The sequence below is a fragment of the Tenrec ecaudatus genome, chromosome 5, assembly GCF_050624435.1.
Source record: "Tenrec ecaudatus isolate mTenEca1 chromosome 5, mTenEca1.hap1, whole genome shotgun sequence".
NCBI classification, from domain to species: domain Eukaryota; kingdom Metazoa; phylum Chordata; class Mammalia; order Afrosoricida; family Tenrecidae; genus Tenrec; species Tenrec ecaudatus.
The window spans coordinates 70,214,990-70,228,431 of NC_134534.1; the positions used below are offsets into that span (position 1 = coordinate 70,214,990).

At 40.6% G+C, this 13,442-nt stretch overlaps 1 protein-coding gene across 3 annotated transcripts in view; it reads right to left on the minus strand.

The window, feature by feature from the left end:
• The window catches only part of C5H8orf34 (chromosome 5 C8orf34 homolog), a 417,612-nt gene that overhangs the window by 38,121 nt on the left and 366,049 nt on the right, over positions 1–13,442 (minus strand). For all 3 annotated transcript variants that reach the window (XM_075549596.1, XM_075549598.1, XM_075549597.1), the window contains exon 11: positions 10,599–10,646. In XM_075549596.1, the coding sequence (XP_075405711.1) occupies positions 10,599–10,646 (48 nt within the window). The remainder of the gene's footprint in view (positions 1–10,598; positions 10,647–13,442) is intronic.

Here is a 13,442-nt window from a genome sequence, read left to right on the forward strand (position 1 = left end):
AAAATTGTGGGGTAAACTTCTGAAAGACTTTAAAACTAAATTAAATAAATCTTTGAACATGTGCCCAGTTTATATCTGTATGAAAGTCATGATTATAAATCTATTTATAATTAAGATTATCCTTAAATAACATCTATCTATTTTAAATAAATGTCAGTGACAAAAATAGGGTCTTCTTGATAAATTAATTATTTTTTTAAATCTAGGTTCTGAAGTAGGATAAAACTGTTGTAAGTGAATAGTTATTTCAATTTTTCAAAAATATATTCAGTAGGGATAAAAAGTAACTCATCTTCTGTATTTTATAGGAATGACATCTTACAACCCCCATCTGAAACAGAGTGAAAACCTCACTACCCTCAAGCTTGCGGAACACAGGAGATGGGACAAAGACAAGTCAACATGTTCTGGGAGAGAAATTCTAAGGTGCTTGTCTCATCCAAGCGAGCCCCTCTTCAGCTCGGATGGTAGTGCTGGCAAACCAGCCTGAACAGATGCAAATGTGCTGGCTCTCTGGTGTGCGGCTCTCCTGTCTGCCACCCTGGGAGACTGGGAAGCTGCTGCTGGATGTCAGTTCTTGTTCCTGTGTGAGCTGTCTCCAGCCTTCACCAACAACTCACTTCCCCAATCACGAGGAATGGTTCAGAAGTACTGTAGCCAAATTACACAAACCCTTAACGTCAATCTTTAGTTCTCTGTAGTTTCTCAACCATTTTACTTCCCAATACTTTGCTGATGGATACACATTCCAATGACTATATTTCACTAGTGATTAGAGAAAAAGTCAGAGTTGTTGTTTGCTCTCCTCACGTGAGTAGCAAGGCCCCTCCCTGTTTTACATGAAAGCAGGTATGCAGAGCAGTCAGAGATAAATGTAAACATCGAGCTCAGTATGTCGAAGGTTATCCTGGATGGGATGGTACAGTTTATGAGTGGCTAGTAATCAAAAGGTAGGCCATCTGAATGCACCCAGAGCTTTACAGAAAACGCCCAGTGGGTGATCTGCTTCCATGAAGAGGACAGTGGTAAAGCCTCACAAAGCAACAACACTTTATAACACCGAGGATTATCATGAGTAGGGAGTCTCTCCTCTGCGGCTAAGAACAAAAAGAACGTCATATCTTACCGATTTAAATTGTAATAAACATTTACATAGACCTGGTTCTTATGGGTGATGGGGCGTGTTGTGGGAAGATGGGCCATGGACATGTTATCAGGAGAGTCCCTTCCTTGGAGAAGGACCTCAGGCAGGGTAAAGCAGTGTCTGTGATAACAAAGACCCTCATCAAGATAGACTGAGACCATGCCAACAGCAATGGGCTCAATCATAACAATGGTCAGGACGGCTTCAGCCCAGGCAGTGTTTCATTCTGCTGGATACAGGATCACTCAACAGCACTCAGCAACAACATAGTGCAGAAAAATGCTGCCTCCCCTGCACTATCATGATCCCATGTACCTTACAAATCTGGCTAGACCAGAGGATGTACACTGGTACAGATAGGAACTGGAAACACAGGGAATCCAGGGTGGATGATCCCTTCAGGACCAGTGGTGAGAGTGGCGATATCCGGGGGGTGGAGGGAGAGTGGGTTTGAAAGGGGGAACGGATTACAAGGATCTATATGTGACCTCCTCCCTGGGGGGATGGGCAACAGAAAAATGGGTGAAGGGACACGTTGGACAGTGTAAGATATGACAAAAATAATAATAATTTATAAGCTATCAAGGGTTCATGAGGGAGGGGTAAATGGGCAGGGATGGGCAAAATGAGGAGCTGATATCAAGGGCTCAAGTAGGAAGCGAATGTTTTGAGAATGATGATGGCAACATATGCGCTTGACACAATGTATGAGGCCCCAGTAAAATTTGTTTTTTTAAATCCTCATCATAAACCTATAAGCACATGCCATTGTTAAACTCGCTTTACTGTTAAGAAAACTGAGATACAAAAAAGGTGTTACATCAAGCTAATAAGTAAAAAAAAAAAATTACTTTTTGTTGCCCAGCAATCTAGCCAGACAACCATTCTATACTGCCTCCCAAGTACTTTTCTAGGAAATATAATATTTTAAATAGACCTGTGTGTTGGTTTCCCAGGGCCACTTCAAAATTATCACAGCTAGGTACCTTGAAACAATGGAACTGTCTTGTCTCAGTTCTGGAGGCTAGCAGTCTGAACTCTGGGTATTGGCTGATCAGGAAGAAGATACTTTTTGTCTCTCTCCATTTTAAAAACCAAGGTGTTCTTTCATGTAGTGTATTGTCTCATAGCTACTGCCCATCTGCGTGTGTCTCTTCTCTTTATAAGAATGCCACTCCAGTGGGATTAGTTCACATACTACCTCAGCATGACCTCAGGTTAATTCAAAGACTATTTCCAAATAAAGTTCTATTCACAAATGCCAGGACTAGGAATTTAGTTGTTCGTTTCTGGGAAGCACAATTCAATTCACAGAGCAAAACCATTTCATTTTCTATAAAACTAATGGTAATACAGCTTTGGAAGTACTTGATTTTAATAAATTGCTTTAAAGCATTTTATGTGAACATTGATATCATGATTTTAAAAGATGAAATTTCTCTGATGTAAAATATTTATTCCAAGTTTTAGGTATCGAGTGCTTAAGTCCTTACAAACATTTAAAAAAATTTTACCAGAAACATTTTTAGGATTAGAAAAGATTGCTATTATTTTTCTGTACTGTTGAGTTGCCTGTAACTCCTAATAACTCTATAGCAGTGGGTCTCCACCTTCCTCATGCCATGACCCTTTCATACACATCCTTTTGTTGTGGTGGCCCCCAGCCATAAAATTATTTTTGTTGCTATTTCATAACTAATTTTGCTACTGTTATGAATCATCATGTAAATATCTGATATGCAGGATGTATTTTCCTTGTTACAAATTGAACATAATTAGAGCATAGTGATTCATCACAAAAACTATGTAATTATATATTGTGAAGTATTTCTTTCTAATTACAAATAAATGAAAATGTGTCTTGAAGCATGGTATAGCATGGGTAACAGTCTCCATGCCAGGTACTCATAGGTGGGCATATCTGCATGTGGACGGACCCTCCTGGAGACGGATAGAGGGGCCGTGTCTAGGTTCCTAAGACCATCGGAAATAAGTGTTTTCCAATGGTCTTAGGGGACTCTGGTGAAAGGGTCATTCAACTCCCAAAGGGGTTGTGTCCCACAGGTTGAGAACCACTACCTTATAGGATGGAGTTTTATTTCATGCCATAGGGTTTATAAGGTGATAATCTTTTTTTTAAAACATTTTATTAGGGGCCCATACAACTCTTATCACAATCCATACATACACATACATCAATTATATAAAGCACATCTGTACATTCTTTGCCCTAATCATTTTCTTTCTTTTTTTATATTTTATTAGGGGCTCATACAACTCTTTTCACTATCCACACATATACATACATCAATTGTATAAAGCACATCTGTACATTCTTTGCCCTAATCACTCTCAAAGCATTTGCTCTCCACTTAAGCCCTCTGCATCAGGTCCTCTTTTTTTCCCCCTCCCTCCCCGCTCCCCCCTCCCTCATGAGCCCTTGATAATCCACAGATTGTTATTTTGTCATATCTTGCCCTATCCAGAGTCTCCCTTCCCCCCCTTCTCTACCGTCCATCTCCAAGGGAGGAGGTCACATGTGGATCCTTGTAATCAGTTCCCCCTTTCCAACCCACTCACCCTCCACTCTCCCAGCATCGAAAGGCGATAATCTTTAAAGAAGAAGACTGTGGATTCTTTTCTCTCATAGGATAGCTCTTGGTTAAAGTACCAAATCCTGATGTACGAAGCGCTGTTAGTAGTCGAGTACTTAGCCATTGTATTACCAGAGCGCTTTGTAAAACGATGTAGACTATTGAACATATTTCATTTCTTCCTTGGTCAAATACATAAATCCCATTCTGAAAAGAAAACAGAAAACGTTCGATTCTATCTTTATTTTAAAGATCATAGCACTGGCTTAGTTTAGTCGTAAGTCTCAGCAAAATTGTTTAACTTCATGTTGTTATGACTCTAATTAAAAGACTAAATAAAAAAGTACCAAATGAGACTATGATCTACTAAGAGTTGTCCAAACTGAACTAAAAATGTTAAATATAATAAGAATGTAAACATCATGGTTTATTTGATTTTTTTAGTGTCTACTAAGTAAAATCAAATGTTTGCGAGCTCAGTTTTAACTTCAGCGCTCCAAACATTTATAAACATATTTCTTTGTTGTCTGCCAATTCCTCTGACCAGAAGAAAGGTCAGGGAAGAGCAGATATAAGAAAATCCAAAGGTCTGATTGCCTTCTCATGAATCACATTTTGAAAAATACTCAAAAGGTGAGTTTGAATATATAGTTCTTATGAGCCAAATAAATTAATATTTACAAAAAGAAACCAACTACCTATTGCTTTTCTAATTAAGGCCATTCTTATAGAGTTATTGTTGCAGTGTTTCCCCAAAGTAAGCAAGATCACCCTCTGGAGGGGCTGGAATGATCCAGAAGGCTGCAGAAGCAAATACCAACACTTTTTTCTGAATTATGGGTATAGTACAAAGTTTTTTGTGGGGTCTTTCTGAGTAAAGTTTTATTATTTTCCCTCTGAAAAGGAGATGGTAGGCCAAATAAATTTGGAAACTGTGTTAGCCCAGATTGACTAGAGAAACAAACTCATGGACACTTATAAATGTAGAAGAAAGAACTTTATATCAAAAGGAAATTATACATTATGAAAACATCCCAGTCCAGTTCAAATCAAGTCTATAAGTACAGTATTACCCCATCTGTCAATACAATGCCAAAAATTTCCCTTTAGACTCATGCAGCCATGCAATGATGCTGAATGCAGGAAGATCACAGAACAGTTGGTGGAAAATCTGATCAACCCAGTGGTGGTAGAAGCATCTCAGTGCTTTCATGGGTCTCCACGTGGCTCCTCCAGTTCCAGGGCTCTGGTTGTAGCAGTATAGCTCCGTGTGACTTGTCAGCAGGAAGATGAAGCAGAAAGTCTATGTGACCCACCTCTAGGGAGGGAGATAGGAGTTCCAAGAATCCTCAGGAGAAGATGGTACTGATACAAAATCCTCATTGGCTATGACCTGATTGACAGGCTAGATCCCATCCCAATGCAAGTTGACAGAAGATGATGTAACTGCCACAGACCACCCCTTGTCAACTTGACACTCTAGCACAACTCTTTAGTCATATATAATTTTTAAACAAAACAATAATAAAATAATATCTGTACCTAACAGGATAAACCAAAAATACATAAAGTTCAATATATGCCAACGCCTCAGTTAAACATGATATTCCAAAGGTGAACAACACAACAATATTCTATCCCTCATAATTGCAGTCATGTAACACCTACATCTTAATCCTATGAATATATTCCCCAACCTGTGAAAGTTTGTAAGCCAGCCACTTCATGCCTTTATCTGCCCCTTTTTGGGTACCCAATTTCTATGCTCCCCATTGATGTCAAACCAGCCCTTTGAGGAGATCATCCTATTTTTTGATGTGAAGAATCTTAATTCCATTTGGAACGTTGTGAAGTCTGCATCCATAAACAAAGTCAAATCAGAACAGACTAGCAACAATATGTACCAGTTCACAGCTTCAAAAATCTTTTCTTCATCTGGACAGGTTCTGGTCAACTCAATGTGGGCTGCATCATTTAGCATCACCAGGTTGCCCATTGGTTGCCTCATCTTAGACCATGGGCCCCTTCACAAATTCTCAACAACCCTAGCCCCTTGGGCTGAGACAGGAACTTCAGACCAGTCAACCTGCTCTTGTCTTCTCCTCTAGTTCCTGTAAACCAGGTCCACGGGTATCAGTGGCTAGACTCAACCTGACTCTCTATTGCTGCTTTTCTCCCACTTCCACTCAGTAAGTGGATCCAGGTAGTCATATAGCAAGCATTTCAACCTGCCCACAGGCTTTCTTTAACATTCAATCCTAGAGAGGAGTTTTCTTCATGGTTCCAGATTTTTTTCCAGCTTCTGACAAAAACCTTTAGTTCAAAATTCAAAAATCCAAAGAGTTCCTTTTTTCCCTTCAATCTGTCAACAGTGCCCTAGGCAAGTCTCTTCACCTTCAACTGTCCTGAGCACTCAAGACACTGAGTGGGGCTTATTTTTTCAAAGCCTTCTTTGCAGGAGTATCATAAACCCATTTAATGATCCAATTTTAATACTTGGTGATAAATGGACTTACAAACTCTCCATTTTCATACCTCTGAATAACCATTTCTATCACTCATTATATCAATAACAACAAGCAGAAGAAATCAGTATAAAGTTGAATCAGATCCTAAACTCAATTCTTAAAACAGTCAAGTCCAATCCTTATCTAACTTATCTTAATCCTTATCTAAACTATTCAATTGATACAAAGTATGGCCTTAGGCCTTTGGCTGCATTGCCTCAAGGCAGGGCCAGGCATCCTGTCAGCCATATTGACCTTCTGTCAGACATTTTCCCTAGGCAGCATGGTCTCTGAGCTCAAAATACACATTAACCACATTCATTTTCACCATTTCAAAGAGGAATAACCATAGACAAAAACCAAACAAAATAATCAAAACTGTTACTTCCCATATTCTTTCCAGAAAACCACCCAGTAAACTACATGGCTTATCTGACCTCTGACTAGCAAACAAGAAAAACCTCCATGAGGCAGAGATCAAAAAAGCCTCCACTCTCCATCTCTAGTGCCCCACTGGGTGGAGTAGAGAAACAAATCCAGTCTAGCACACTGACCTAAAGTGGCCTTTCCTGTGTTTCTAGAAAAATCATAGAGAATTCTCCATTTTAATCAAAATAGGAAAACAGGAATGTGTATGTGTAAGAGAGAACTTTATATCAAAGATCAATTATACATTATGAAAACATCCCAACCCAGTCCATATCAAGTCCATAAGTCTGATGTTACCCCATCATATGTCAATAGTTCATAAATCCTCTTTAGACCCACACAGTCATGCCATGATGATGAATACAGGAAGATCACAGGCCAGTGTGTGGAAAGTCTTGTGGATCCAGTGGTGGTGGAAGCATCTCAGCACTGGCATTGGTCTCCACGTGGCTCCTGCAGTTCTAGGGCTCTGGCTGCCATCAGCATAGCTCCATGTGGCTTGTCAGCAGGAAGACGACGCAGAGTCTGTGTGTATCTGGCCTCCAGTGAGCTATTTTTCTCCATGGCACCTCCAAATGAGGTCATCAATTTGTGACCTGATTGACAGGCTAGACTCTACCTGCTTGCAAGCTGACACCAGACTATGTAACTACTACGGGAACCTATGCTAAAGGATGGTTGTTTATCGTTTGTTGGTTTGAAAAAGAAGTAAAATCAACTAAGCTATAGTCTTTGAAAATATAGTGTGAGTTTGAATAGCTAAGGCTAATTTGGGCAGTCCACAAATGATCATAAAATTCAAACTGAACCTCAGAAATGAGTCTATAAAATTGAAAGATTCTTATAACCCCAATCAATAAAAGAAAAGCTTAAAAATAAGCAAATAAACAAAACTCATACATATATTAAGAGAGATTCCTGTTTTCTTATTTCAATTAAAATGGAGAATTCTCTTTGATTTTTCCAGAAGTGTGGGAAAGGCCACTTTAGGTCAGTGTATTAAATTGGGTTCTCCAGAGAGGCAAAATCAGTGATGCTTGTATGTGTTGTTGATAGAAAGAAATCTAGCTCAAGTAATAGCTTACACAGTTGTAGAAATAAGTCAATCCAATCTGGTTGAAGTTAGGCTTCTCCTAATTTGAGGAAACTGATGAACAGGAAATGGTATGACGAAAGAGAGACACCAAGGGGCACAGGCAGGTGGATGCACAGGTCTGAAGTCAGCAAAATGAATTCACCGTCATTGGTCTGCTGATAGCTACTGAGATGGTAGGAGATGCAACAGGGCATCGAGGAACTAGACCCAAGATCCAACTCCAGCAGAAGGCAAAGGGCAAAAGGGAGTTCACCTCTGTTCATTCTCTTTCTCTTATACCACAGGACTTATGACAACAAGGAGGGGTCAACAGGAGGGGACCCCACTAATAGACTGGGCTCTGTCCCTAACCTTCCCCAGGAGTGGCTCCTTGGCATAACCCTAAGCCATCCCATAGTGTTCTCATTCTTTATGGAGCTTGTTAACTGCAGGTGGAGCTTGTGAGAAATCAGATCCTGATTCCTTGGTTCCAGGGTGAGGCCTGCGACTGTGCAGTTCTAATAGACCCCCAAGCAACACCAGCACCTCTGGTCTCAGCCATCTTCTGAGTAACAAGACCTGTGAACACCTTGGAATAGCTTCTTGCCACATTAAATATTTACAAATGTGCACTGATGAACAAATTCATAACAATGGACTGAATATGGATTTTTTTCTTTGATCCAAAGGGTAAATAAGAATAAAACATATTCCTAAAGTTCTGCATAATCTGCACGATGCACACTTCCCGTCTCAGTACCAAAGGATTCGCCTTCCTCTAGTGTTAGGTCATACCAGGGATGTTTGGGTGCAAGTTCCCTCCCATCGGCAGTTCTACCACTACCTGGGGGATGCTAAGCCAAGAGTTCAGGAAATCACCAGGTTCTAAAACAGTGTTTTTCAACATTCCTCATGCCGTGACCCTTTAATACAGGTCCTCATGTTGTGGTAACTCCCCAACCCTAAAATTATTTTTGTTGCTACTTCATAAGTATAATTTTGCTACTGTTATGAATCAGGCGACCCCAGTGAAAAGGTCACTCAACCCCCAAAGGGGTCTCGACCCACAGGTTGAGAACTGTTCTAAAAGGAAACTCTATTGATATAACTTGAAAATAGAGTCTTGTTCCGCTTGAGCTAAACTCATTTCTTTAATTTTTAGAACATGGTTAGGTTTCAAAGGCCAGGTCATTATGCAAAATCAATGTGTTGTGAGTGCAGAAGGCCACATCTCATCTCTGACGCTGGTGCCTTCAGCATGTCTTAGGATGCTCCTAATGCGGTGGGCTGTTCTTTTCCACCATTCCAGAGTCCTCAAGAAATTGAAGGTTTGATGATAGGGTTTGGGTGTTACCTGCTTTCTATCCCCTACTAAGGAGTAGGGTGGGGACCCCACTCATCCTCTATATTCCCCAGTCCCATAGCCCTGCAGGCCTCCTATCAGTCTAACCACTGCCTTCCACTAATTCCCGCCCCCCTCCCTTACCCCCAGCACCTTCAGGACCTCATCCAAGCTCCCATTTCCCATCTGCATGATTCATCATTGCTAAGGCTTTTAGTAAATCTCACAGCATGAGCCCTAGTGGTGTCCTGTGCCTGCTAGTGACCCCCCAGGGGGCCCGAACCATAGAAGGTGTTGCCTGGGAATATTTTCAGAGCTGTCAGAAATGCAAAGTGTTAGATAACAAAATGGTCAATAAGTGCAAAAGAGGGTTATCCTAGTGACTTTCCACATCCAATTGATCCCATTGGGAATCTAGAGTTAGTATAACAACCCTCCAACTTTCTGTTCCTTAGTTTTTAACTTTTCTAACCTGAACTCATTGGCCTAGTTACTTCCTTTCTCTCCTCTTGTCATCCCTTCTCTGTGGTCCTTTGGCCAGGCTGCAACCACCTCTAAACACGCCATCCGACTAGAGCTAGGAACTTGAAGTGGCAGTAAATACTCTGATTTCCCTTCAATAACATTTACAAGCAACTGCAAACTTTAAGCCTCAGTCACAAGCTCACTGTTCTAACAGTGGGTCGATGCTGTAGGCTGTTGAGAAGACCAATTATGATTTTTAAAAGTAGACTCAAACACAGAAAAATGAAAGTTTTAGAAAACGATTCTGACTTGCTGAGAAGTAATATTGAAACCAAGTGTTTGGTACAAGTGCATCATCACCAGACTGTTCCCTAGTTTGCTTCACCTGCAACAGAGTCAGATGTCTCATTGATTGGCCACTGTGGTTTGGCTTTAGATCACGCTTTCTGAACTCCCTCTACTACTTATCTGAGAATTCTTTATAGAGTCAGCAGACAGTCCTGGAACAAGCCCCATGACACCAACCACCCTTGCATGCATCACAATAGGTCTGTAAGTCTTAATGTATTGTCTTGTTGTTTTAACAACAACGTACCATTTTAATTGCCATGGCAGCAATGTGTAACTAGGTTGTATAAATAATGTCCTTCAATAAGCATTTGTCATATGCATAAGAGTCAGTCTAATAAAAATTGTTCATTCATTTCATATGGATGTTGCTTATGTCTTATTTTTAAAAGCAATGTTAAAAATAAGGTACGTGTTCATTACTTCTTTGGGTATCGTGAAAGGCTTGTGAATGAATATTCATGCTTGGCCTAAGTTTATTCAGCTTTCTCTTCATTTTCACGAGGACTGCATAGACGCGGAGTATCCCCATCAATGAGGTAAAGTAACTCTTTGGTAATGCATCATCTATTATATTATATTGGCACGGCCAGTGAACATATATAGATTAAAACTCTGCAGGCGATGGAGAAAGCCCCAGTGCATGTTTCATGCTTTATGACAGGCTTGGTTGCCAGGCCAACTTAAAACTCACTTCTTCCGTGCAGTTTGTCAATGACTGTCCCCCACTGGAGGCTTCTCCCTAGAGGCAGAGGAGGAAAGGTTGAAAAAAAAGTCAGGATGTGGAGAGAATCTGAATGGAGGAAAGAGGAGTTGTGGATGGCAGTGAAACCTGGGAATAAACCCAAGCCTTTAATATTCCCATATCCTCTCATTTGATACTTGTATGTTTATCAGTTTGGCAACTCCTTAGTCTCTGAAGGAAATATTATTTTTTCAAACCAACAATCTATCATGTGAGTGGATTTAGTTTATATAAGTGAATAATGGCCTAAAGTAGCTAACTAAATGGTATGATGTAATGCTCTCTGAATTTTATATCACTTTGTGTTATTAATTTTGTAAGTCTGTTCCTTAATTAGATTAGACAAAGCAGTCTCTAATTATGTGTTCTATAAATATATGGGACAATCTAAGACCCGGACTTCCAAGATTCAGTGACGAGAGGACACGTTGCTAACTTGTCCTTATGCACTCTTTGTGCTTCTTGTCAATACTTTCTTGAATAATTGTAATTGCTACTTAAATAATTAAAATTGAAATTTCAAATTAAGCAGCATTCCCAGAGTCACATGAATATTGTTTGTTAACGCTGTCAATCACCTGCTCAGTGGACATGAGTCAGGAATTCATGCTACACAGGAAGCACCTGATGAGATGTGATGAACTGTCACCTGTTTTCAAGTCAAAACCAGTTCTGGGATACCATGATGGGTCTTAGAAAGGAGCCAAATACTAGTAAATTGCTTACATTTGTTTCTATACAATTCTTTTTAATTGTCAAGGACCATCACCTACTCATCTACAGAGGAGACCGAGAAGTCCAGCGCTTAAGCTCTGAGTAATCAGATAACGCACGTGGAATGAATATAGAGGATTGTGTTGGAACTCTGAGTGCCAGACCAGAAGAGGGAGATGGGATTCCACACTGCCGTGGTCTCTGGACATGCTGCTGCTCTTTCCCACAATGCTAGGTTCTTTGGAGCACCTACCCCACGAGCAAGGAGAAACCCACATATTTTATTCAAAGGCAACAGAGACCAACGTTTGGCTGCATCTATGAGAAGCATGCAGTAGAAGACAAGGGAACATACTAAGGAAATTAACCCTAGACAGAAAGGGTTACAGATGACATACAAAGTCAAGGGGACATAGCAAGGAAAAGAAGTCAGAATCTTGAATTTTAAGGGCCAGAAGAAGCAGCCTCAACCAAGAGGCCTGATGTTTCCGATGTCTGCCCCAGGTTTCCTATTTCCAGCATGGAATACTGAGACACCAACCTCCTTGCTCCGCCCACTGGTGGCATTCAAATAAAATCACATTCAGAGTACCATGCCATTCATTTCAGTCACTGTCTCTTAATGTTAAGCTCTTGGGCATTTTAAATATCAAGTCGTTCTTGGCAATTACCTGGAAACGGATCACAAATGCCCAAGTGCAATTGCCCTTGACAAAGAAAGTGGTTACAAAGGAAGCAGGCACGGCTGCGTGAAAGAGGAGCACATGAAACGTATGCATAAAATCTTTTGAAAAGATATATCCTAAAATGTGGTTTCACTTATCATGAATTCTTAATGTCCTTAAAGTTGAGATCAAGATGATTTAAATGGGATGGAGAAAATATAGCGCAACCTCAGAGAAGGATGAAAGAGGCTGGCGTGATTACAGCTTAACACATAAGAGGAGGCCCTGGCTCTTAGAGATGACGGTGCTTGCCTATCTACCCCCTAGTTATTTCACAGGTAAAAAATATTCTGAGTGAGATAGAATCTCCCAGAGACTTGGATGGAAGTAGACCCAAACTCACCTGAATCCATTGGCATTTTTCACTGCAGCATCCGATCTGACTTGTTTCGATCATTGACTCTTGGGTTTTGTTTATTTTTTTGCTTTTGACTAATCTCGACCAAATTCTAGGAGTCACAGAATGGTTCAAGTGGCGAACACACTCACCTGCTCACGGCAATGTTGGAGGTCGCAGTAGACCCAAAAGTGCCTCAGAAAAATATGCTTGGACATCCACTGGTAGAAAACAGTCCATCGGAAACCCTACGGAATACAGATCACCTCGGACACACATGGGTTTCCTAGATGTTAGGATCCATGACAAGGGTGGCTATGCTTAGGCCAAGGTATGAGACTCATTTTTCCTTGTGAACATGCATTTGTGTGTCTAGGACTGACTGCTGGTATTAATTCCCCTGAAAGAAAGTACTTTGAAAACTTTACTTCGATCAGAATGTTTCTCCCCACATTTGTCAGGTGAAACTAAAGTCATGAAACACACTATGCAGCCTCTTAAAACGTACCTGAGATTCACGGAGCATCAAGAATGAGTAAATAACCAGGGCGTGGCTGGATCTAACACCACACATATTTATTAAGCACCTATTATGTACCAATGGGTCTTGGTGGTGTAGTGAGGTATGGGTTAGACTGCTAAACATGGATGTAGCAGTTAGAAACCACCTCCTGCTACTCCAGGGGCTTTCTCCCCCCGTAAAGAGTTATAGTCTCAAACACCCACAGGGGCAGTGCTACCTCATCTTACGGGGTCGCTGTGAGTCAGAGCCGCTCCATGGTGGTGAGTGTTGACTGTGCACTGAATACTGGGCACAGAGAGAAATAAGAACCAATTATTGCCATTAAACATTTACCTTGAGAATGCAGATAAAAAAGTGATTCAACTCCAGAGAAAACGTTACTTTTTACAAGTAAGTCCCAAGTGCTATGATAAAACATAAGGCAATTTTTTCACCTTTACATTCATTTAGCACAATGTATTGAGAAATCCCTGGTGCTGAGAACAGCTGGCGGA